The 27853-nt window shown below is 40.3% G+C and overlaps 1 protein-coding gene across 2 annotated transcripts in view; it reads right to left on the bottom strand.

Moving 5' to 3' along the window:
* SHANK2 (SH3 and multiple ankyrin repeat domains 2) overlaps window positions 1-27853 on the bottom strand; it is a 366357-nt gene that overhangs the window by 146478 nt on the left and 192026 nt on the right. For both annotated transcript variants that reach the window (XM_065685197.1, XM_065685198.1), the window contains one exon: window positions 19262-19337. In XM_065685197.1, coding sequence (XP_065541269.1) covers window positions 19262-19337 — 76 coding nt within the window. The remainder of the gene's footprint in view (window positions 1-19261; window positions 19338-27853) is intronic.

The raw sequence follows: 27853 nt of genomic DNA, 5'->3' as shown, positions 1-27853 counted from the left end.
TCAAAAGCCCTTTTTCAATCCTATTGAATGTTGCATGCTGCAAGAATCCCACATGATCATCTGACAGCCTACAATGCTAACAACGTGCAGCTGCCTTGGCGTCATCAGGCACCAATTTCCACAGCATCAAGAATCTGCATAATTGAAATAGTAACAAGGCATGCACAAGCAGGAAAACACATTTCTAAGGAATATTTCCCATCTTCCGATAAACAATTAGTATTATAAAACGAGAAGACAGTGTAAAGGGCTATTTATGTAAGCAGTATGTCCTTAAAGAGAAAGTAGCCTTAAGAATCTTCCTGTCATTGGTTAAGGAAAAAAGTAGACGGTAGAGGAGGAAAAGGCATAAAATCCACATTAAAATGGGAACTTTCCTATGCAGGGAATGATCTGCAAAAGCCTCACGTTGTTTAATGCTTTTCATTAAACGCTGGGTTACTAAAAATAAGCTCACAGTAAAAAAAAATGATTCTGAATGCTCTTTAAGGTATAAAATCATTACACAGCACAAGTTGCAAGACATTCTTCTGAACAAAAGCAGTGTCAGGGGTTAAGTATTCATGAATTGGAAGCGCTGCAAAACACGCTGCTAGGTTGGCTTTAACATACCTACACACCTAGTTAAGAGAGAAAGAAGTATGAGCAAGTTTTCTTTCTTATTTCTTTCCTAGCCGACTGCTGTGACCACTGGTCTCGTACAGAATCTAGTCCCTAAGGCACTGGATATGCTAAGAGATCAGATCCACTCCGGTGCCATTAATAATCCAGAATGGGAGGAGGAAAGTAATGAAATTAAAACAGTGTGACCTTTTCTTTTAAAGCTCTGGACAAAGACAAGGATAATGAGAGCAGGACACCAGTGGACAGGCTCCAAACTCCACATCTTTTGTATATTCCAGGCTATCCTTTTGGTGACTTTCCAACTCTTGAGGGACGTGACTTCTTACTGCTAATGTGATGGTGTAGCTGTGTCTTCCAAACTCCAGAGTACTTAAACACCACATAGGAATTTAAACTACCTCAGTGGTGATTTTTTGAGCAACACATGATCTCCATAAGTATCAACAGCTTTTGAATACTCTCTCAATTTACTATTATTTTTATTTATCTTTCTTACTATTATTATAGCAAGTGGAAGGTGTCCCTGCCCATGGCCGGGGGTTGGAACTACATGAGCTTTAAGTCTAATGATTCTATGATTATTTACCATATAATTCAGATATCACCTGTACTTACAATTAAAAGTACACACTCCTGCTCATGGATATGAGGGTGTGATGGAACTTGCAACCCACGGAGCCCTTGCTGTAGTATTGATACCCTCCATCAATGTCCAAAACGGATAGAAACTGAGTGAACCTACAAGTGCACTGGCTGAGTTTTTCCATGTCACCACTCACATTTTCAAGATGGGGCCCCATACTGCTGAAGAGTCAACAGTAAAGCTGTCTTCAGCCTTCTTAATACACAGTCAAATTAGTAAAACCCATTCCCTTCAAGTTTCCTTGCAAACAATCAATAGCTTAATAGAAATTAGAAGGCTGTTTTTGAGAATCTAATCATAGAAAGTGTTTGGTTCAAAGATAACTCCTCCTCTTCCCTCCCCAAATCCAACTCTCACTTCATTAATATAAGGAATTCAGAAGTCCATTAGGTGGGTACCTCATCAAACCTGGCTCTGAGTCCTTCACTTCTGCTGACAAAAGCAAACAAATTCCTTTTTATCATTCCTTATAACAGTGAAGGATGAAGTTCCAAAAGCAGTGCTCAGAAACTTGGGATCAATTCACCTGATCAATGTTAAGCACTTAAAGAAAAGGCATCCAGGGTCCTGTCGCAGCCAGCTAATGAAATCACAGGTATTTTCTAGTCATGCTCACTTCTTCCTAATGTAGAGGTCTACAATTGTTCAGATTAAAAGTCTGAAAACCAACTATGATTTTCTTTTCATGTACTGCACATTTATAGCATAAACTACCCAGGTTTAGACTTCACTTTAGACACTGAAAGTAGGAATACTAAATTGCCAACATTTCACAAAGTTTCATGGTTTACAAGCAAGGGGAGGAGAAAGGCAAGGGAAGGAGAAGTGCAACATGACTTTTTGGTAACATTATGTACAAACTGATCTCTATTACTTGACAAAGACAGCTCAATAATATATTGTTTCAGTCACATACTACATTAAGAAAAACCCCATCACAGCCTGCAAAGCAAAAATGTAGGTCTGAAAACATCAGCTCTGTAGCTATTTCTCCCCATTTACATTTTAGGAGAAGGGCACCTGCAATAATCTTAGGGTGCGAGCAGCCTGAACTTGTTTAAAGCAATCACAAGAAAGCAAACTGATTCTCCACACACCCGCCAGTGCTGCAGAACTCAGAGCTAGCAGCAGGAAACGGATGGAAAACAAACACGTGCACACAAATAAACCAAACCTGCAGCCTCTACACCCCTTCTCCGGCAAACTCACTTTGCACCCCTGAGAGAAGGGGAAAGAAGAAGGAAAGAAGAAGTTTAACCTCTGTTTGCTATAATGCTTTCTTTTGCTTTGCCGAACAGGGTTCTCTTATCCCAACGTCAACCTGGACCTCTTCACTGAAGACATACTGTTCACAGTCTACCTGGTTCTGGCAGGCAAAGTGGTGCCAACTGTAAAAGTAGGTCAAAATTCCTCATAAGAAGCCTTCTTGGCAGCAGTTCTTTGATCCTGAAGGTGTTGTAAATACATAGCAACAGAATGGGTACAGGCTATAGCTACCAGTGACAAATAAAGGCGACATTACGTTACAAGCCTTTGCAGAGGTCTGAGCTCAAGCAAGAGGCGTTTCTTCAAGGGTGCTTTGAGTACAGGCAAACAACACACTCTACAACAGTCCCTGCTACCTGTGACACACCAAATTTCAATAGGTAAAATCCTTAAAGTCCATTCCTGCCCCATCTGAAACTGAAATAAACCAGCATCTTTTCCAGATCTGTTCAAACAGCATCAAAACCAGGTTTTCAGAATGCTACTAGTTCCATAGTATGGTAAGGAATAATTTTAAAATCAATAGCTCCTTCCTTAAATAGGGTACACGTTACTTGGATTTTAGGCTGTGTAAGTCCAAGATTCACTGCACACAAAGCTAAATGCAAAGTACATCACTTTGAGTGCAGAATACTTCTGCATGAAGTACAATCTTACATATAAAAACTTCAGGCTATAAATGAGTCAATCAAAAATCACCCGTGCTTTATCCAGACTAAACCTTAGAAACCATACTTGTTCATCAGTTCATGTGCCTTCCCTAACACTTAAGGACTCAAGAATTGTGCAGAGCTGTTGGAATTTCCATACTTTTACCGACTTATCAATGGAGAAAGGGAAATACAGAGATTTACCCATGTTCAGACAGACACCTGAGAGTTGAACTCAGGACTGTTACGTTCAACATAACCACCATCTTTTGTGTAGACTTTTCAAGACAGCAAGAATTTCTCCTTTGCTAACAGCCCACTAAGACAATACTTGAGGAAGGAAGCAGAAATGTCAAGTCCTTCATGAAGATATGTATGAAGAAAATAAAGGTTGAAGCACAGGTTCCTGATGGAGGCAAACCCAGGAAGCCTAGCTGCCATTTCACAGCTAGAGTAACTACACCTTATTGTAAAGCATGACTGACTCCAGAAGTTAAAATACTAAATAACAGAGATGGAAGCTGGCAGGACCATGGAACACGTTTAGGCCAGTTTGTATCGTGTGTACCAGTGCTGACTTGAATCTGAAAACCAGCACGTAGAGGATGCTCCACTCATCATCATCTGGAAACAGAAATGGCTATTTGGCATATTGTCAATCTCTCCCTAAGGTGGAGAAAACATGAATCTAAATAGGAATTATTTTCCTGATTCTCTCCCAATTGTGCATCCACCAGAAACATAACCAAAGTAGAACATTTTCAGCTTTAACAAACTGGACTACAGCCTTCCATGGCAGCAAAATTATCTAACAGATCACACATTAGATTCGACCAACCAGAGTTACAACCAAATGAGTGTGTTTACTTCCTACATTTCTATAGTTTGCCTTTTCAACTACTTATTCTTACCTTCTAGCAATGCTTTCTGTAAGCACAATATACTCTTACAAAGGATATTCAATATAAAAATACAATTACATATTTTGTCCTGCCCTGAGTCAAAATACATGCGGACTTGCTCTGCACAACTGATCAATCCTGCCAATACGATTTCAGTCACGTAAGACAAGCCTAAATGATTTTCCTGTAGAAAGTATGTTTACCTGAAGGTAAAGATGTGCTTGGGAGCAAGATGTGTTTGGGAAGAAGGCAGTAAGAAAACATCTTTAAACAGACGGCTGATAAGTACCCCAATATTCTACTCAAGGAAAGCACAACCTGTCATTAGAACAGAAATACTGCAGAACAGTAAACTTCAAGCTGTTAAACTTCTTACTTGGTAAAGATAGAAGTCCAGGGAGTATAATGATGGGACAATAAATAATATAAGATGGAGAAGGGATGAACAGAGTCACACGGAAGAACTAACAATGCAGGGTTGTCCTTTCTGCCCCTCCATATTTGAGGCCAAGAGTTTTTTCACAACAGGGTATAGATAAGTAAAAACATTGTTTGCTTCCTTTGCAGTGTTTGACTTTTCCCTTTCTTTTCCTTATGCCAAAACCCATCAGCATTGTTTGTAGGAAGTCACAGATGTAATCGTTTCTCGTTTCCTCACATATGGGACTGGGGTACAAGCCTGCATTTTCTTCCATGGAGTTACTGTACTTAAAGTGGAGTTAGGCTGAAGTTGAACTGTTTCCCAAAACAATGATTTCATTATCATGATCCAGAATTCTCTCATTAGCACAACGTTTACTGTTAAAACTGAATTAGATGTTGTATTTGGAGTCAACAAAGCTGCCCATCCATAAAAGCTAATCCAGTTCTCAAGACAGTCTTTAGTGTCTTCAAAATACACTGGAGAACAACCATCATTCCATCAGGCACCCACAAGGACTCCAAGTCATTCTGCTGTTTCACCAAAACAACAATTACAAAATCAGGGCTCCATATGGACATAAAGCATGGAATAAAATGCTTAGTGCTTCCTATGGATTCCAGCTTCAGAGATGCTCTCAAAGAAACTGCAGCATCTAACGACAGTAACTTTACTTGCACTTCTAACTGTTGGATGTCTGGCAATGCCTTGTTGGGACTCAGGCAAAAAACAAAGAACACAGGGAAGGAAACACCACCATCTTTGTACTGTTGTTCTCTCTGGCTTTATAATTTGTGGTAAATAAATTCAAATTGCAATAGAATTCTAACTTCTCCTCAGCCAACTTTACATTTCCCTCATGTATGAATGGCTAACTCAGCACAGCCATGACTTCCTTAGCTGGTGACCTTCAGGCCAAGTAAAGGAGTGGGAAAAGAAAAGAGGATGCTTCAGTAATGCTCCTATCTACTTCCTATATTCATGTAGTTGTCTTTTTGATCTCCTCTATCAGTGCTGTTTCCACAGAGTTCAGTGAACATCACACAGATCTTTGATCATAAGAAAAACAAGGCTGCATATTTTAAACTGAAATTCATTTGTTGATGAAAGAGGTATATGCCAAGCTGTAGCACCCCATAAAAGACATTTAGATACTCCCTAATTCTTCTATTGCCCAGAGGAAATGACAGAGTACAGTAAAACCTGGTAGGGTGTGTTAACTTCTTCCACTCAAAAAGGTGTTTCATTCACACTTTCAAACAAGTAAACAATTTTGAATTAGATTTTGAATACTCGATGACCTTGGTAAAACTGAACAGCTCTTCACTAAGTTATCAAAACCACTCATATCAGTCACGAAGTGATTCCATAACAGTTAGGAAGTCAGAAAGACTGTGCTACTTTTTCCAGCCCTGTAATTGCCAGTTGCCCAAAAGATTACCCATAATTACACAAAGAAGTAGCCTATGGTAAAGACGGTAACAATGCTGTATAATTCGTTGAACTTATGCTATAAAACATTACAAAGAAATACAGGGTTGAAAGAGAAACATGACATTTTGTAAAACAAGTGCAAAGAAAGTATTTTTTATGTAGAACTAAGGACAAACGTCCTCTATGTATATATATATCAGTCCACATTCTTTTAGACACCCTTTAACGATACTTAATATCCTATTCTTTGGGGTGTAGGAGTAGGTGATCTCAAGGAACACCTCAGCTGACTGATTTGGTTAGTACTACACTATTAGGTTTTCTCCTGTCCTCACCTTATGTTGCTGGAACTGCAGCCACTAAAGTAACGTGTTGACATGGCAAAACAGGAAGTCAAACAAGCTCCTGGAAATAGAAATCATCCAGTAAAAGCCTGATTCTATAAGATACAGAAATCTCAGGATAGGATATGAAGAGAAAAAAACTCAATGGTAAGGTCATGATCCTATATACATACACACAATATATATACCTGTGTGATACATGTGTGCCCATGTATATGGACAAACAGATATCCATATATGAATATATATACACACACACTATATATACACACAGAATACATTGAGTACATATACACTCTTCTTTAAGAGGAATGTTCTTATTCTCTTGCCTCTGCACTGGTAAGGAGAAAACAAACCAGCATGGTGGGGTGAGGAGAGTGGCAAAGTGAGCTTAAAAAAAGAGAAGCACCGTTATCTTAATTTCATTTGCATTTTAAGAATAAGGGCCAATTCAAGTAGCACGCAAAGCAAAAACTAAACAGGAATCATTTAGGCAACTGTCCTTCTGGTATAGAAGAGGAGAATTTTGTAACACAGAGACCTTCCAGCCATTTCATACAGATGTGCCATCAACCGAGTATTCTGGGCTACAGCACACTCCACTTATACCTAACACTCAGTAGCAATTTTCAGTTGTAATTATCAAGCATTTGAACAAACTAGGCCTGTACTATTATGATATTAATATTCATCACTCGTACTGTGAGACCTGAATAGACCATACAAACATACAAATGTTTAGGTAACCAGAATATTTATCCACCTTAGTTTTTAAATTTGTGTTTCTCTACCCCAAAGCAGCTGCGGTTCCAGCCCCTGCTACTGACATTAAACTACACAGAAACAGGAGCTTTCTCCCTAAGCATCATAACATACAAAGTATTTACACAAAAGGAACAATACTAGCTATTAAGAACAGCACTCCTTTGCTATAAAGGCTTTCAAAATCAGTAACTTGCCAAATGCTTTTGCTAAAGATGGTCAGTGTTATCACAGACAACCCCAGACACAAGGAAAACTATGTGTTCAAGGTTAGCAAACAGGACAAGTAACAAAGGTAGATCCAGGGAAGTAAGATACTAAGATACTGGTATGAGTGTACAAAACCGTTAACTACATATAACAATGAACATTTTCTGCAGCTGTTCTTAGAAAATCAGTCTTTTAAAACGTGAACATATGAAAGGTTAAACTAAGGAAGAAATTCTTTACTATGAGGGTGGTGAGGCACTGGCACAGGTTGAGAAGCTGTGGCTGCCCCATCCCTGGCAGTGTTCAAGGCCAGGCTGGATGGGGCTTGGAGCAACCTGCTCTAGTGGAAGGTGTCCCTGCCAGTGGCAGGGGGTTGGAGCTGGATGAGCTTTAAGGTCCCTTCCAACCCAAACCAGTCTATGCTTCATTGATTATATCTGCCTTCCTCAGGATCTCTCCATTTCTGTTCCTGTAATACACTTTAGTCATGCTTTCAGGAAAAAAAAAAAAGTGTTTTATTAACACTTACAAAATGTGTTACAAGCCCTTTAAGGTGGCAGTTTGACACTGCAGGTCTTTGTAACTATTACTATATTCACTAGACATTTCAGGCCCATAATTCGATTTACTCACTCAACCAGAGAGTCTGAACATACTAAAGCCTAACATAAGTAAATTATGAAATAGGGGGAAGAGACTGGTGATTCCAGGAATGCTAACCATGAGCTTCAAATTAGTTTTAAGGAATCCCTCTGGGTTTCCACCACACCTTCTTTGCTATGATAAGCAGAAGGAATAACCATCCCCCGTCCTGCAATCCCTGGAAATGAAATACAGCTCTAATCACAAGAAGTCTGAGTAACCCACACTGTTCATTTCAGCTTTGCTGATATATTTCACTCCAAATTCTACGTTGTGCTGAACTGTAAAGGGCTTTAATCATAATTGTTGAAGATCCTGTACCATTTCATGACATTTGAGTACAAGGCATGTTACAAGTTTCAAGTTCTGTCTCGAAACAAATGAGGTATTACCACAGACATGGAGGAAAGTTCTGAAAACATCTGCCCACTCTTTTCTTCTCCAATAGCATTAAAAATATAGTACTGAGTGAGAAACTCTGATTTGCTATGGTTTTACTAAAAAGACACTAAGAGGTGATTTCAATTAGAGTTTAATTTTCACGTATCCCTTTAAAAATCACCGTATGATTTTACGATCTCATTAACATCCAAAAGGACGTTGCAATTCTACTTCTTACTGTGAGGTGTCCCTGTCCATGGCAGGGGGGTTGGAACTAGATGATCTTAAGGTCCTTTCCAATGCTAACTATTCTATGATTCTATGATTCTTTTGAAACACCTTCTCTCCTCTCACCATTTCTCTAATTACACCAAACCCTTGAGTTATTTCAAGCCTACTCCAAATTTTGTTTGCTTATCTGCAAAACAGCTTGAGAAATGTCCCCCCGAGCAGCTTTTCCTGTCTAACACCATCATCCTTTTCAGCATTTATTTCAATTGTGGGCCAGGTCAGCCCACAACTTTGGTAGCAGCAAGAAATCACTGACTGTACCAGCTGATGAAGAGATTGAACTCTGCTTTATTTAAATTGGCTATTAATTTTCTTAAGTAAGTGAATGTTGAACTGGAATCTCTCCTTATTGTCCCCCTTCCTTTGACATTCAGCCATGGCTCACTGGTTACGCTGACGAATAATTCCTGGAAAGGTGAAGCTTTTCTAAGTACAGGACAGATTTTGGTTTATCATTTCAGCTCAATCGAGTAACTAAAATTCATACAGTGTCATTTTAAGTGTATTTCAGAATTTATGATGTTTCAAGTGTTTACAGTAGAAGCATGAACCACTTCTGCTTTAGTTACAACTGTTCAACAACTCTGACAGTGCTACACTGCCAGGCTTTGCAGTGCTAGTTTAAAGGACCATAGAATAATGGAATGGTTTGGGTTGGAAGAGACCTTAAAGTTCCAACCCCCTGCCACGGGCAGGGACACCTCCCACTAGACCAGGTTGCTCCAAGCCCTGTACCACCTGGCCTTGAACATCATCCCATGTTCAAGTGATAATACACTCCAAATTCAGTCTGCTGAATTCCAATACAGTCTGCTCAGTATCAGCCCTAGTTTTCAATTTCAATTAAACATATTTCTGAGACCTTTTATCTGTGCCTAACATGCTTTTTTAATTCAAAACATCAAGAAATTAGAAGACACATGGGTAGCAGTCATTTCTCTAACCATGCAGTTGCCACTTTCCTAGCGCACATATTTAACTTAACATTCACTGTTCTTCCGTTCCAAATTTTGCCATGAAGTCAGTTTTAGTGAAATCCTTATTCATTAAAGTAAATCCTTTGTTAATAAATTTTAGTCTAAATTAAGCCTTTGCTAGACATTTTATGTCAGAGAGAGCAGGCATCCGAGCAATACAGCTATTCAATTGGCATATCTGCCAATCATTCCAACCCAGCATCCCCAACCTGTGTGCCGCAACCTCCGAGGTTGGAGCTAGCATCTGCCTCTTGGCTCAGGGAAAGAGTAATAGCTGCAAAAGACTTGGATGAAGAATCGATCTGTCTGCCAGGATCTTGGCATTCATCAGTAACACAAGGTACAGGTTTAAGGTGAAGCAGTCTAACATACATGGGATTCAAGCCCAGATCCTTATTCCAGGGAAACACTCTGACACAAGCTACAGCTTGCTCTTTAGTGGGTCCCTTTTTACAGGGTTTGACCCCGCTCAGCTTACAAAGAAATACAACCCCAGCACATCTATTCTGTCCTAAGACAAAACACCCTCCTCCCACCAACCTTATGTTTTGCTCAAAAGAAGTGACCAGCTTTACTTCCAGATTTACTTCCGGATGTCAACCCCTTCCTGACTTCTGGACAGTTTCTTTTTAAGACGAAAACAAGGACATATGTTGCCTGTCAGTCAACCTCAGAATTTGCCTTGTAGATCAACTTCTGAAAATACAACCAATATTTGTGAAAATCTGGCAGGAAAGAGGAGAAAAGCCAAAGTGGTTTAAGTCATTGCTCCCACTGGAGGAATGCCCACAGCGTGAGCACGACAGTTATTTGTTCCTTTTGGCCTGCCAAGACTTTAAAAATGCATCACTTACAATCAGAGGCACCATATGTCGGCTTTTGCTCATCTAGTGATGAGGTGAGAGGAAGGCAGCCAAAGGTGTAGTGGGGCTGGGAATTAAAGGTCACCTAGAGGAATCTAAACCATCACAGTGGAGGCTCAAAGACAGGAAGGTAAAACACTAATTGTTAGAAACTTCAACGCTCTCCTGTTCCCTGAAAAGCAAACATTTTAAACCATTTTCTTCTCCTCTATCCTTGCATGGAATTATGTAACCTCCTAACTAACCTGGTATCACACCCTCACAGTCCCTTTTTGCTGTCCTCATCTTAGAATCATAGAATAGTTAGGGTTGGAAAGGACCTCAAGATCATCTAGTTCCAACCCCCCTGCCATGGACAGGGACACCTCACACTAAACCATCCCACACAAGGCTTCATCCAACCTGGCCTTGAACACTGCCAGGGATGGAGCACTCACAGCCTCCCTGGGCAACCCATTCCAGTGCCTCACCACCTTAACAGGAAAGAATTTCCTCCTTATATCCAATCTAAACTTCCCCTGTTTAAGTTTTAACCCATTACCCCTTGCCCTGTCACTACAGTCCCTAATGAAGAGTCCCTCCCCAGCATCCCTATAGGTCCCCTTCAGGTACTGGAAGGCTGCTCTGAGGTCCCCACGCAGCCTTCTCTTCTCCAGGCTGAACAGCCCCAACTTTCTCAGCCTGTCTTCATACAGGAGGTGCTCCAGTCCCCTGATCATCCTTGTGACCCTCATTTCCACTTCCTTTTCCTATGTTTTCTTTAATTTTCTCTATTGTAATTTACAAAATTTTACTCCTCCCCATGCGCAGGACACAGGCTGCTGCTTTGGTCCTGACATTTAAATCCATCCTGTCCTTCAGCATCTTGTCAGAGGAGTTACAGAGAAAAATGAACTCGAGAGTATCAGCTGCTGTGCCAGAAATGGCACATCCACCAAACCAACCCTTGCAACCAGGATGTTCTGTACCCATAGTCACACAGTCAGGTTTTCACCAGCAGCAGAGGTAGATCCTTAAAGTTTTTCAGAAAGAGCATTTTAAGCTTTAGTTTGGGAAAGGCTATGCATTCTTTACGCCAACTTTGGTCTTGGAAACTCCTGGTCTTTCTTTGCTAACACTTTACTGCTAAAACTGTAGGCAAACATCTAAATGTCTGACAAATTTTAATCATTACTTTCAAAAGCATTAGTTGCTAAAGGAAGGATCGTACTGAAGTGCTTTAAACAAACTGCACTACTAAGGCAGTAAACAATTTCAAAATGCACTTACAAGTTCATGGAAACCCTTATAACTCACTGCATCCTTCTGCATTTTACTGTAATTGTATTAGCCTTTAATATTGTATCTTCATGCAATTACACTCCAGATTTCAAAGAAGAGATACTACAGTTCGGATACATGCACACACATCCACCCTTTTTACCTTCTATTTTAGCAATTACTTTAAATATTTTCTGTAGTCACCGACATAAAAAGCTCAGTCCTGGCAGCACACAACAGCAGGGGAGGCAAAGTCCAAAGCTGCTTATTTGCAAGTAAGATCATTTTCATTGGAAATTAAATAACTGCAAATGAAAACCTTCCCATTTTACATCCTTACCTGATCCACAAAATCTACCTCTTAATTACTGCTTACACATACATGTAATCTTACAAATTATATTGAATTATATTCAAGTGCATGAGGCAGAAGGTGTTAAAATCAGCCACACTTGTCTCTGGGCCTCACACGTTGAGAACAGTTCAGCACTATCAGACTACTATGAATTAATTCAGAGCAGGTATCAGGTGAGCCCAACAACATACCTTGGAAAGAAAGCAACAATATACACTCACAAGAACATTTTACACGCTTTGTGGTCTATAATTTGTCTTGTGCTGACTGTTCTCTATGCCTAAAAGAACCAAGCATATCACATCTGCAGAGATCATGTACGTATCCTTAAGACCTCAGCGAGCATTCAGATGTAACCACATCACTACATCACATGGTTATAGCTATATATTTCATTACAACTATGAGCATACTCAGGTGTTTTTGCTATAATCTCCCAGATCAAAATTGAGCTATGTATATATGCAAAAAGCTTCAAATACTATTGTTTTTACTTCTCTCCACCACAGGAAACCAAGGATTACGTTTCAAGTCTATGCCTGCAGCTAAGAAGAACGGTCAAATCACTTTCCATTTATTATCAATGTATCAATCCCAGAATAAAGGGACAGAAGTCATGGATTTGTTGTTAAGAATGAACAGCATCCATTTTAACATCCTTCCTCCAGTTTCTGCAAGAGATCAACTGAACACCCAGAAAACATTAGTACTGCGAAACTGGTGCCGTTCAACAGCAAAATCAAAAAAGTCAGTTGTGTCACTGCAGAAAGACCTGTTCTCTATGGATTGATGCTTCCTTCCAAATCGTTTGCCAGGATTTAACAGATTGGTGCCAAGCCAATGGCTGTGCACAAGCAAACAGCTCTCAGCAAGGACATGCTGCATTCTCTACAAAACATCCATGGGATCACAGCTAAGCCTTAACCAGGGAAAGGTCCCTCAGCTCCCTGTCTAGTATCATGTACTTTGTGACTTGCAATCACCAGGAATCTACAAAAGGTATCCATCCATTTTAAATACATATTTAAAGAGATAAATAATCTAGCTCCTAGAGTGAGTCCAGAGGAGGCCATGGAGATGCTGCGAGGTCTGGAGCAGCTCAGCTCTGCAGACAGGCTGAGAGAGCTGGGCTGGGTCAGCCTGGACAAGAGAAGGCTCCTGAAGGGGAGACCTTAGAGCAGCTCCAGTGCCTAAAGGGGCTACAGGAAACTTGGGCAGGGATTTTTGACAAGGGCCTGTAAGGAACAGGGCAACAGGGAATGGCTTTAACCTGCCAGAGGGGAGGTTTAGATTAGATATTAGGAAGAAGTATTTCCCTGTGAGGATGGTGAGGCACTGGCACAGGTAGCCCAGAGAAGCTGTGACTGCCCCATCCCTGGCAGAGTTAATGGTCTTTAAGGTCACTTCCAACCCAAACCCTTCTACAGTTCTATGATTCTACTTATGTAAAATATCCACATGAAACTAGACATCAAACGAGATGAAAGTATTTCTGTATCAGATTGAGAGCTTCCCCTAAAAAAGCATAATGGCTGCATAACACACCTAATGGTTAAACTGTGAAGACAACACCGTTTACATCACAACTTCGGGAGAAAGACTGAGCTATTCAACAGGTACACTCTGCAGGTTAAAAAATACAACCATAAAAAGCACTACACGGCATATGCTGAACTACGGGGGTAACAGCTTCAGCTGTGCCAGAGAGTCTCTCTGAGCTGTTGAGGATTAAAGCTTGTGCTGCTCTATCCGACAGCGCGGATGGTAACATCAGCAGAGAATTGCTGGGAAGCACAGCTGAGAAGAAGCTCTCATTTTTTTTTAGGTGGTTGTATGTAAATTGGCTCTTGAGGAGCTGCTTCTGTCAGCTTCTGCGCTCATGAGACGCAGATGTTACCACCTGACTTTGGGTTAATGAATGGAGCTTTTAATTAAGCTTTCTTACACGTACCTCTCAGGCTTGCACAATCCTATTTTCCTCTTCATCCAGCAAAAACCAGAACTAAAAGCAGAAGGCGAATCAGTTGGGTCTCATCATTAACTTTGTGGCAACAAGCCTTTGGAAAAGGGTGTTTATTACTACATCCTCTCCTGTGAGCTTCGTAATACTGCTGTAGCCATAGGATGTCAAGGAAAAGCACCAAGAAAACTTCTCCCATGCAGTGATTAGTACCAGTTAAAATGGTTAGAAAAGAAGAAAAGATATGAAAGGTGACTGGGCTGTGAAAAAACAGAAGACATAGAACAGGCAGGAAATCTTTCTAGCACATGCCTCATAATTTCATTGAAGCTGGCATTATGCCATTGACTTTTGCTATTTCACTATTCTATTGGGGGTAGGAGGGAGATAATGCAATTATTGCAGTAGTAAAAGCTTCCACTGTTGTATTCTAAAGTTTCCAAATCCATGAAAGCAACTGGATCATGTTTTCTACCAAATCAAGTTTATAACCTTTCCATAGTACCACAGTTGCTCCTATTATTTATGTCTCTGGAGTATGAAAACGAAGTTCCCACTTCAACATCACTCACATCACATTTGGTAGCATTTTACATTTGAAATTCAACTCTTTAATATACTTCACTTTGATAACTTGTCTTTTCTCTGCTTTTCCTGACTGAACAATCCACTGTCCTACCTTGAGAGAATTAATCAATTCCCTCACTTCAGTTCAAAAGCAGATAAAAATTATCATTTCTAAAGGTTAAGCTTATTTTTAATTAAGATTTTTTTTAATTCCATCATTCTGTGCCTTAGCCATAATTTCTGTTATTAACCTGGAGTTTAACCTTGATGAAATAACTGATTTAAGGCCTACAAATAATTTCCTTTGAATTAATGGTTGTCCTGAACTTTAACTTCTAAAGAGTATTTCTAATACTTTGGAAGCTTTTGCTTTGCTGGTGACAATCCTGCCCATCCAGCCTAAGACTGAAAGCAAACATTTTTCCTAACATAGTCAAAGGGATCTGCTCCCACCCTAGCTCTCAAATCCAGTGTCCTCTGGTTCTCTTGGCCACTGCTGACAGCAAATATAGGAATGAGACAAAATTCCAAGACATGTCAAAGCAGTCTTATGTTATCTCCTTGCAACTTGGTTGGTGTATTTCCTTTTCAGGACAAAGGGTAATGGTTTTAAACTAAAAGAGAGTAGACTGAGATCAAATATAAGGAAGAATATAAGGAATAACACAGGGTGCCCAGAGAATCTGTGGCTGCCCCATCCCTGGCAGTGTTCAAGGCCAGGTTGGACAGAGCTCTGAGCAACCTACTCTAGATGAAGATGTCCCTGTTCATTGCAGGAGGGGTGGACCAGATGACCTCTAAAGGTCTCTTCCAACCCAAACTATTCTATAGTTTGATTCCGAGTTTTCCATGCCTGCTTTCTGCTCTTCTCTGTGGCTCCAAGGCATGTCAAGCAAGTAAAACCTCGGGCCATGCTTCTCCTGGGGTTTGACTGCGTGGGTCCTAACTGCTTGCTTCATCTATGGAGGCAGAAGGAAGCTCTGCCCATCCCACTTGCCCCCTTAGCCCCTAGAGCTGCAGCCAAGGATAAATGCCCAGGGCATTTTCTCCTGTCTGTCCAGTAAGAGCTCTTGCTAGCGTTAAGAAACTTTACTTTCTCTCACATGTATGCCATTACAATAAAGCCTGTCCTTCCCTTCAACATTTGCCCATGTGCATCAGATTAAAGGAAAATGATTAAAAATAATTAGTTCTTAAAAGGGTTTAATAGTAAAGGAATCCCTTAAAAGAATGTCAGCAGTAGCAACATGTGACAGCCGCAGTAGGCAACGTCATTTGTGCGTAACAGAATTAATGCATCCCATCAGCATCTAAAGCAGGTAACACATTAGACCTGGTAGTTTCAAATATTATATTTGTATGATATTTAACGACTATTTGTGCTGGCAAGCAAATCTCACTGCCTTTCTACATATTATTAAGTATACTACCCATTTTCCTGAAGCATTAATGTATGGATAACCAATCTCCTATGCGAAGCTGAACTGGGATTTAATGAACCCCTATTACTCAAGCTGCACATTTTCCTAAAGATGAAAAATGCCATGTACAATGTATTTTCCTGCATGTGAATAAGCCCATTAATATAGATTTCTGAACAGAGTGTTTCTACTCAGCAATTTTTGCCCTTTTGGAAGGGGGAAAGAAGAGAAGGGAGCTGATACTTCCTCTCACTCCCCCACATCATCTCCAGAAAGGAACTGCATCGGCTTTGGTAATGTTTTGGTTTCAAAGCTCTTCTTAGTACATAGGCACAACTGCCTTCTGATAAATGTTTATTCCAACAAGCAGTTAAATCTGTTTTACTCTACCTTGCCCTACTTTGATAAGAAATGATAACAGAAACAGTATTCAAAGCAGTACAAATTTGGAAATACTGAGAATTGCTGTTTGACATCCTCTTTTAACAATTCCCCTCCCTGATGGAGCCCATCCTGGCAATTAAATCTACACATAGTATCAAGATCTACTAATCTCCAGTCAGATTCTTAAATGCAAATTCTTTTGCTTTAGCAGCAATACATAAGCACCAGAAAAATTACCATTTAGATATACAAAAAGCTGATCTGCAGCCCCAGTTGAGGATCTGAAATGCAGCTTGGGATGCTTTTGCAGCTTTTAGGACAGCAAGGCCTCAAACTGTTTTGTTTAGGAAAAAAAGTATCAGAAGAGCGTTTCACTGTATGTCATGTTCATAAAGGACAAAAAAGGAAGTTTCCCTTTCATCATGGAGTATGTTCCCTATAAATGCATCATTACAGTAAGTCATTATATGCACCTCAGTAGTTACAGGCACCTTTTGCAGCAACTAGCTAGGCTTGGAAACTGGGACACCAAAACCAGTCTTTTAGCTTTCCTAGTGTTACTTTACTAAAATTCTAAAATCACTGCACTTTTCTCTACTGAAGTGTCTTAAGCAGTCTATCTTTCCACTGCATTTCTTGGAACTTCCCATTAATTCTACCCTTTCCTACCTTTCCCTCTCAATTTCTTCTATTACTCCTCAAAATGGGCCCGCTGCATTTCAGATTCTCTGTGGGAAGCTGAGCTTTCTGCAAAACTTTGCTTTACTCAGCAGCTGCTGCTTTCCCTTCTACTGTTCAGTTCACAGCTATCAGCGCCAGAATCAGAAACCGTTTCAGGCACGCTTCATACCACATTTCTCAACAATAAGGCTGTACAAAACCTATCAGTTTATCTGATGAACTCTCCTGCTCAGCTGTAGACATGAATTAGGTAACGGAAGCTTTTTGAGAGCTTTGCTGCTGCACTGCACAAACACCTTAAGAGGAGAAAAGCCAATCAAAAAGTAAACCATCAACCTCCCCATTTTCCCTCCAAATCCTCCAAACGTCTCACATACTACCCATGACTTCCCAAAAGCAGAGAGTATAATCCATTCACCCCCAACAGCTCACAGGTTAAAAGACAAACCTGAGATGACTTTCAAGCCCTTAAGTCTGAACACAGCTTTTGGCCTCCTGTTTTCAAAGTAACCTCTCTAAACAATAGAGGACTATCTAAGGCAAGTGGCATTGTTCCCTCCCAAGAATTGACCTGAATTTTCTTAGGAAAAAGACAACAATAAATCCAAATGCTTTAGAATAAAAAATAAAATAAAAAGGAAAGTCTTTCATGGAAATGACATTTTCTAATGAAAAAAAAAATCTATTCTTAGAAAGTAGCAGTAGGGATTATTTGTTATCTCTGAGTCAAAGCGCTGCAGCCACAGCTTCTAATTCACACAATCAACCCTCTCCACTAATACTGAAACAGAAACCAGGCTATGAATTTCATAGGGTAATCATCACCTGAAGAACCCTGCAAAAAGCCAACCCTGCTCACTGGAAACATAACCAAGGAGCTTGCTCTATGGAACAGTTACGTGTTTCATAGTACAGGCTAGCAGCTTCCACTGGAGCTTTATCGCTGTCAACAGTGAATCACATCCCTGTCCAACAGCGCAAACTGATAACTTGGCTGATCATGGCAGGGGAACATCTAAGATGTTGAAATGGAGTTCTCTGTTCTTAAGTCACAGCAGCAAGAGCTGATGCCTATAGCTCAGCCTATACAGTAACAGGAAAATCAGGGCTTCCAAGATGAGATGACTATAGTCAACCACAAGTCTGTGCTTCCTCTCACCGTATCACCAAACCTTTCCTCTTCATCCCGCATCACAACACTCTTTCAAATCACAACTCAAGGGACTGCACACTTATATTTTACAAAGCATGAGCTGTATGCTGTGGACAACCAGCAGGCCCCTGACTTCAGAGCTCCACACATCAACCATCAGGAACACAAAAGGACATCCTGGGAATGCAAACTACTTCATCTGACTTGAACTCCATCCTCCCTCCCCAAATTTACCAACACTGAAACTAAGCATGACCCTCAGAACAAGGATTAAAACCACATAATAAAACCAACAGTTACCACGTTTTCTTTCCTTTTTTTTAAATAGCATGCTACATGAAACTCTGCCATCATTGCTTGACATGACCCAGAATTATTCTCCTACAAAAAAAGGTGTTTTTCTTGAAAACATAAACCCCCAAGCTGTGATTAGTCAGGAGACAAGCGTAATGATTCTGTGTGCCACCACAAGAAGACATCAACAGCTAACTGAAGTTCTGTGTTTTAAAAATCATTATTTCCACCAGAAGTTGACTGTATAGGCATGTGGGAGAAGAACCTGCTTAAAAATCATGACTACTCAGCAGAAACGGCACATAAATAACCTGATTTCTAAATTCCTTATTTCTAACTGCCTAATTTTTACTTAGGATCTAAAGATACCGCTCAAAACAACTAATCACAAAATCTTATTTCAGACTCTTGTCAGCAACTATGATGCTGTGAGCAGATATAGAAGGCCTGATCTTTTGAAGCATCCAACAACTTGAGTGGTTCTTGACTGTGGCAGCAGCTGGAACATACTGCTGCTGTGAAATGCTGCTCTCTTCCACCACTCATCAAAACAAAATAGTGATATTCATTCCTTCATTACTCACTAATTTTGTGGACCCATCCCACAGGAAAAAAGCTGTGGAAAAAAACAATTTAGATGTAGAATGGTATCTTGAGCAGCTCTGTTTAGTAACCTGCTTCTCTTTTCCCCTCAAAAGTCTAAGCCAAAAGTAACAATTAAATATATCTCAGCAAGGTTTTGTAAACAGATTGTGACCAAAAAGAGAAATTCTTACCTGGAAGCATCAAAGCTGTCATAGGATCCAACTGTGTAGTGTCTAAACAGCTTCTTTGTTCTATCTGAGCGTGTTTCTGCACAAAGAAAAGAACTTTTAATAGTATTTCTGTGCTGTTTTATCAAGTGCTGGTTTAATTTACAATTTCAAAGTGGATTTTCTGCTATACATCAACAGAAGAAAATGGCTGAGGTCGAAGGAATCTCTGGAGGTCAACTTGTCCAACCTCCTGCTCACGCAGGGCCATCTACAGCCACCAGCTGCCCTGGACCATGTCCAGATTGCTTTTGAATATCCTTATGGAGGAAGACTCCACCACCTCTCTGGGCAAACTATTCCAGTGCTCAGTCACCCTCACAGCAAAAAACATTTCCTTTAGTTCCCTTACAGTGAATTAACATGGTTTCAAGGTATTTTGAAAACATTTGACTCTGGAGTTGAGACATTATCTGTCACATCACACACATCAAGTGGATAAGGAGAAGTTCTTGTAGATCCCCTGTCATATCATTCCCAAGTTTTAAAGTTTCACCCACATCCTCAGTGGCTAAAACCCTTCAAGTCCAACCTTTGGTTCTTTTACAGCTTGGACTTAGAGGCTAAACACAGTAAGAAAGAAAGAAGAAAAAACAGCAACACATTCCAGAAAGGCTGGAAAAATAGCACCAAAATATGCAAACCAGTATTTTTGGTTTAAATACACACATGTGCTCACATAACTATAGGTATTCCTATGATTTTTATTAGGCATATGGAGAATGGGGTGGGGGGAAGTAGCTGCCCACATGCACCACCATCAATCTAATATCACAGAAACAGTACTATGAAACTTGTACTACTATTGCACAGCAAAAACAAAGACTCCAAACAACTAGGGGATACTGGATGATGCAGAAACCAAAGAAATTCTGTATCTGGGAAACATGAAGAACAAAGGAATGAAATACAACAATATACTAAAAAAGGTATTTAATACCTAAAATACATTAAAATCTTATATTTATGCCCTTTCCTAAGAAAAAAAAACATCCATCCCACTGAAGCAGTTCTCATATCAGCATTAAATCAACCTCTAGGGCTATGAACATTATGTTCACAAGTAGTTTTACAACTGTACCTATAGAACGACAGAGCTAAATATATCTCTTGCTCTAGGACTGTGAAGATGCTCCCTCACTTATTGCTTTCAGTTGCTACCTACAGGAGCACCAATAAATCAAGCACGTGGGAAAGATGCAGAAGCTACTCCATTGTTGGGTTAGTTTGGGCAGCAAAAGCATAATTTAAAGGGCTTTTTGCTGAAAGACTGTCATTCTGTGTGTGTGTAAATTACGCTTCTAGGGAAAGACAAAAGGATTGTAGATGAGGAAATTCACGGTCACATCCTTCTTCAGAATGACAGGAAAACACACAGAAGCCTGCTTCCAAAGAGTCATTCAAATAAAGTAAAACTAATAAAAAAGAGAGTAAGAAACCTCTTTTGGTTGCTTTATGTATTACAATAATCCTTGTTCAAATCGATTTTCTAAGTCTTACTCAGCCTTAACCACAATAATACTGTATTAATGTATTCATTTTTCCAGACGAGTATCTTTAGTGCAGCCCCTTTTTCTGTGGCTTCTTCATTCAAAGGAAGATACTTAAGCAGAAACTGCAGGTTTTGAGACAGGAACAGCCTAACCACAGCTTGGTCCTCAAATGCAATCACATTACATCAGGCTAACAGACATCAAAAAGCAAATTGAGAAGTTTCTGGTTTAGCTTGTGATCATGGAAATCCCATCTGCATGGCTGGAGTTTTTTCACTGAAGGACAGGGATTTTTCACTGAAGGACAGCCTGACTCCATCCAAAGAGATTTTATTAGTTCTCCAAGCTAGGTATGTTAAAAGTTACTGTGAGAGGTAGTGCTGTCAGATGACCAAGTGCTGGTCTGCAGAGAGAAAAAACCACATCAGCAGGATGATGGGTTTTAAACCTGACCAAGGAGCACATTGCAGGAGACAGCACTGGATAGGCTGACAAAATGCATCTTTCCTTGCCTTAACCAGGAGAGCTGACATGCAGATAGATAGTGTTGCCAGCTGGAGACATAAATACCAATACCTACATAATACGGAGGAATTATGGCTGAAAATATATATGTAGGTTGCAGCTGGCTGAAAGTTTCTTCACAGTAGTGCACCAATTTGCAAGATACAAGAGAAGCAGTACTAAGAATAACCAGAAATATTTACATTTATATAAGTTTTGAGGAGACTAACAGGCCTTCCTACAGGCTGGCCAAAGGGAGAAAATCTCTGTTATAATACAAATCATAGAATGGTTTGGGTTGGAAGGGACCTTAAAGATCATCTAGTTCCAACCCTTGCTATGGGCAAGGAAATCCTATTTGATAGTTTTGTATAGGCTTATTTTGTTCCTTTGTCATGCATCTACAAGTATGTTTTCTGCCAAAAAGGCTTTACCTTCACCCCAGGTCCCAGCTCCTTCTGCCCTTACCCTGCTGCCTTTCTGAACACCCAAGGAGGACATAACTTGCTCCAGGACACACCTAGATCCAACCAAAGCTCAGCCAGGCAGCACATGAGCTGCAAGGCTAGAGGACACCATACTGCCTTTCACAGACTAGGAGCTTTAAGTGTAGTGAGCATCAGTGGTACCCAAGGCTACATGAGAGATTTGGCTTTGAAGTACTTCACTGTATGACTGTAACTCTTAATGTGCTGGAAGGGGTTCAGTGAATTTTATGGGTCATGCCTTTGTTACTAAGTTGACAGGTTTAATTCCAAAATCCAGTGCCCTGCAGTGATGTGGAATAAAGTGACCTACATGAATTACAGTCTTTTCCCCGTCGAGCAACATTCTTTTTCACACTATCCTAAAAATCAGATTAATATCAAGAGACATAATTAGAAGAAACACAGAAAACCATAAACCTGGATTCCACTTCGAGTTTGCCACCAGCCTGTTTCCAGAAGCCACTTATAAATAATTAAAAGAACAAAGTAAGAGGAAGACTATTTTGGAAATCCTAAATTTCCTGCTTGAGCCCTAAGGAGCCAGATGTTTCTTCTGCAGCAAGTGTTTTCTGTAGCATGATATTTCAGTGCTATTAAGGAATACAAAGTGGGTGGGTGGAACGGAAAGGCGCAGTAAGACAGATAGCTTTGTTCAGCTCCTTGGTATTGCCAAGCCAGCATTCTTCAGCTGCAGCTTGTATCTGCTCCCTGTCTCCCTATACAGTCCCCACTTCTCTGTGTGAATCGCATTCACAGGGATTATTTGGGAAATCATTAGCTAAGGGGGTATGTTTCCCAGGTTGCTGGGGAAGGTCTTTAATTACCCTCTTTTCCTAACCTCTGACTCAGATTCCAGGCTCTCCTATTACGCAGCATAAGTACAGGCATACAAAAAGGGGGGAAGGATCAGGAATTTGCCATCATAATGAACTGCACGCTGAAAAAAAAAGGGAAATAAAGGTTCTTTTCTCAAATTTGACTAAAGAATACAAAGAACCCATAGGCATCTGTTTAACAAATGCTTTTCTGAATTCAAGCCATATATAGCATAATAGCACTATTAAAATAGCACCAAGGTCCCAGATTTTACTGAATTTTACCTGTTCTTACATCCCCAGGTTTTCTGAAGACCAGCATTTTGAATCAAGAGTGCTCTGCAGCAAGGTAGGACCACGTAAAGCTAATAAACTTTACATCATTTATGGAGTCTTTACCTGCAGAATCCTGTAAGGATTTCTTTTTGAACTTGGGTGCACACAAATTAGGAAGACTTGCAAGAAGATCTGGACAAGAAGGTGTAGAAAAGCATTATCTAACAGTGTATCTATTACTGCTTTAGTACTGATAAGAACATCTGTCAGCACAGATGAAATATCATTGCATGAAATTGGATCAGTTCAAAAGTTATTCTAAGAGGCAGAATGAAATACCAGTGTTTGCAAAAATAGTGCAGTTTCCTTTACACTGACAGAGAAAGGGAACATTGGTGTATCATTGGAAATTTCTACATGTCCTAAGAAGCCCATATTTTACTGCAGTTACTCCCTTGTATTGCTAGCTAATATTTATAGTTGGTTGGAATACTTTCTCTCTACAGACCTCCATCCACCTCTAGGTTACAGCTATGGGACATGCCTGGTCATAAGCATCAGTATAAAGGCCATGACTAAAAGCTCAGCTCTCACAGCACTGCATGGCTGTCTACAGAGTAAAAACCCATCTATGGGAAAATGAAGGCTCCCTCTACAGCTACCAAGGCTATTTTCCATAAGAACACATCATCAACATAAAGCTCCCCACCTTCTCCTAAAAAACCCAAACCCAAACCATCCATGAGGTTTACTCTCATCAGCTAATGGGCCATGTGAGAGTAATGTGAGTCCTAATACGATGGGAGCCACAGAAGAATCTGCAGGGAACAAAATGATGGGGCAAGCTTTTCTTGGTCTCTTCTCACTGTTGCCCTGTGCAACAGTGGTAATACAAATGATAAAGCCCTAGCTGGTTCTTCATTAGAAACCTTTACTGGTGCAGACATTTGAGTAAGGAACAGACTCAAACCCTGCCATTCCAGAACGCAGTTTCTAGGGTTTGAAGAAAGGTGAACAAGGAGAAGACTGCAGTGATAGGACAAGGGGTGATGGGTTCAAACATAAACAGGGGAAGTTCAGGTCAGATGTAAGGAAGAAGTTCTTTACTGTGAGGGTGCTGAGGCTCTGGCACAGGTTGCCAAGAGAAGTGGTTAATGCTCCATGCCTGGCAGTGTTCAAGGCCAGGCTGGACAGAGCCTTGGATGACATGGTTTAGTGTGAGGTGTCCCCGACCATGGCAGGTGGGTTGAACTGGATGATCTTAAGGCCCTTTCCAACCCAAACCACTCTATGGTTCTATAATTAAGATGCAGGTGAAAAACACTTTCTCTTTTTCTTCTTCCACCTTAGGAGTGATGGCTTCCCTCAACTGAGAAATATGAATATGCCTTCCCTGTGGCTTCACTGTGTTAGTCTCATAACTGACCCCAGGGCTCCAGCAGCGCCTGCAGACATTATCAAAAGCTGAAAAATCACCGCCATGAAAAGCAAGAAATGAAATTTGGACTCTAAGCCACAAAGACAGCTAAAGCGGCTCTGTATCTTCAGTGATGAGCACAGAGCTACCACAGGCATGCTGCAGCAGACAGCCCGGTTACCAAGCTGACACTATTATTTGTAGTAGATTGCTTACATATTTGATATTGGTTGGAAGAGGAAAGAACTAGGGGAAAAAAATCCCAAAGCAACTGTCTTCCTTCCTTTCATTCTCCCTGCTGCTCCTGGCAGGGCATTTCAGCTGCCGGGTTTCCTAGGAAACTGGAGGGGCTGCTCTGCCAGAGGGGATGTTGTCAGACTCTTGCCAGCCCTCTTGGTAGGGTTTAGAGTGATCGATGTGTCCACAGGGTGAACAGAAGCAATAAAAGTGTAAGAGCCTGATTTATGTGTGATATTGGTGAGACCACGCACAGCAGCAGACACCTTCCAAACATCATGGATTGCAGAAGTCACGTTACACTGCTACTCCAGCCTACTTGCTGCAGAAATGGTTTCCATCTGTTCTAAGCCCATTTCCAGCATAAGTCTGCACACTGATATCCAACAGTTGTCAGAGGCTAAAGGCTTTCACAGCACAACTCCTCCTTTCTGTGGAAAAAATGCTTACACAGCTATTTATGCTGGGGGTTAGAACAAAAGTCACTCAAGGCTGAGGAAAGCAGTCTCAAATTCTTTACGACCAGCTACACAGATAGTACATAAAGTTAACACAAGTTCACAACTCAGCTGCACTTCTGTTAGCCATTATCTAGCTGCTTGTTTTGCAAAAAGACTGCACCTCTTCTATGGGCCTTTCCTAAAACTGATCCTATAGTATCACAAAAAATCGTAACCCTGCAAAATTACATTTAAAAGATTACAAAAGGAAGAAGAATAACAAGATAAGACTAAAAGTAATCTTAGAGAGCAAAAAAGCATATGGGATTGGAAACGTCACTAAGAACATTCATTTTCCCATCCTAAGTACATGTGTATTCAAAATATTTGCCATACTAAGTGATGCCAAATTATCTCCATTGTAAAGGAAGCAACAGCAAAAAGCAGCAGCACGTTTGTTAAAAACCATGTCTCAAAAAACTTAAAAGTGGATGTTCTTACATTAAAATTTGTTCAGCACCTGCTTTTCCCATCTATGAAATAAACTAAGCACATCTTTGCATCACAGGTCCATGCTGTTGTGGGATAACCTATAGTATATTCCATGCTTGTCAAAAACTGTTGGTTTATGTAACCAGATTGACAGACATAACTCACTTACCCGCCTGCTTCACACAAAGGCCACACACTGCAAATTGACCCCAATGTTGCTATCAAATCACAGCGTAACTAAAGCTTTGGAAAGCTTTGATCTAGCTGATAATGTAATATACAGCTTTGGAAAGCTTTGATTTAGATGAAAATTGTAATATCCAAATTGACCCCAGTGTTACCGTCAAATCACAGCGTAACTAAAGCTTTGAAAAGCTTTGATTTAAATGATAATGTGATCTACAGCATGTGTGAAACAATGTTTTAAGGAAACAAATGTCACATTTCAGGAGCCAGAAGCATCTTGTCAGTGAAGAGTCACCCTACCCCTTCCCCTGCCCCTTCCTTTCCATGTGTGTTACTCATGATTTTCAGATTTTTACTGATTTAACTCTACTAATTGAGCATGCCGTTTGCTTTTGAGTAGTAAGTGATAACTATGAACTTTGCTCCACGAAAGAACCAAATTAAACCTACACACACACCTTCACAGCACATACTGTGAAGTCTCAATAAGCTATTTTACTTACTCCCCTTCCTCCCTAGAAAATAGAAATTCATCAAAACTGGTCTCTTCCTTGAAAAATGGTAGAGTAAGATTTTGGTAAATCAAAAGGGTTTTCAGGCCTATGATACAATTGTTTAACACAGTATTTTCATGTCGCTCTCTTTAAGCAGTCATTTGAGCCATAGAAAATACTAAGTTCAGAGATCCTCCTCCAAACCAAGCAGAGTAGGATCTTGGACTCTGTGCAAAAAAGGCAACAATGTGATCAAGAAATATAAGTGGAATTTGCCTCTAGCTATTTGATCATAGGATCCTTACTCTTTAACAGGAGAAGCTGCTGCAGTGAAGGGATCAGAGCATTAGTTCTTCCTACGTGGTGTCTGTAAAATCCGGGCCAGGCTTTCCCTCCCTGCTGAACATTAGTACGGATCACTTTGAAGCTGGAATGAATTAGGAGTTCATAAGGTTGCTGGGAAGACATGCAAGTACAGCCTGCTTCTGTTCGAGGGGTATTAAAACTCGTAAAACTGAAATCTGCAGGTATTTCCATCAAAGAATTCTGAAGAAACTAGTTACCTTTTTCATATCTCTGCAGATCTTAACTAATAATAGTGTTGCTTTATTAGAAGGGATAAACCATGAGCAGCAAGAAAAAAGAAATATGATGAGAAGAGATAGATATTAGGTTTAGATATTAGGTTTTTAGATATTAGGTTTAGATATTAGGAAGAAGTTCTTTATTGTGAGGGTGCTGAGGCGCTGGCACAGGGTGCTCAGAGAAGCTGTGGCTGCCCCATCCCTGGCAGTGTCCAAGGCCAGGTTGGGCAAGCCTTGGCAGGGGGTTTGGAACTGGATGATCTTAAGGCCCCTTCAAATCCAAACCATTCTATGATTCCATGATGAAAGCATCACGAGCTGTAAACTAATGAATGGCTTTACTTCATAATTCACTTTTCTTCTTTCTAAGCTTGCAGATGATTTTAAATCCCAGTTTTCCTTCAGTGTGGTGCTCTCAGCCCATGTTTTTTTCAGTTGAAGCTGATAAACAGCAGATCTTAAGTGGTTTTTGAAGTTTCTCAGATTTGAAAATAAGTGTAAGAATGTCTCAGAGACAACCCCTTGACCAGAACAGCAGATTTTTGGACGTCCCCCTTCCTTTCCTTTTATTTTTCCCTGCTAACTCCTATATTCAAAAAAGAGAGGAAGACTGATGTTAATTAAATAAAAATTAAATTAAAGGAAGACTGATGTTAATTAAATAAAAGAGAAGGAAGCTGGAGTGAATTAGCTCACTCACAAAGGGGGCTGAAATGGCCGATCAATGTAGTGCATCAGGAAGTTTGCTTGCAAGAGGAACCTTAATAACTGAAATACTCAAGGCAGATCTACTGGAGAGACAGTTGTGGAGGAACATCGGTTTCCCATGTCACTAGTTTTCTCTTTAATTTATCAAAAAAGATCACTTATACCCGAAAAGAACAGCAAACAGTTGCGGAAGCATGTGCTTCTTACAGTGAATAAGGATTACAGAGCTAAATAGGTGAATTCTGTATTCTGTTGATGACTTTACCACTTATTTGTACAACTCTGTTGCTAAGTTTTAACTCTGACTTGAAACATAACCTCACGTGCTTGCATTTGTGTCTTACAAAGAAGCAAAGTTACAGGTGCATTAAGATGTGGCAAATCTCTAAGGTAGATTCAGTTTCAGAACTAGGTCTTCCCTG

This window comes from Lathamus discolor, chromosome 6 (assembly GCF_037157495.1).
Source record: "Lathamus discolor isolate bLatDis1 chromosome 6, bLatDis1.hap1, whole genome shotgun sequence".
NCBI lineage: Eukaryota > Metazoa > Chordata > Aves > Psittaciformes > Psittacidae > Lathamus > Lathamus discolor.
The sequence above is the reverse complement of the archived record's forward strand: the minus strand, read 5'-3'. Positions and strand labels throughout refer to the sequence as shown.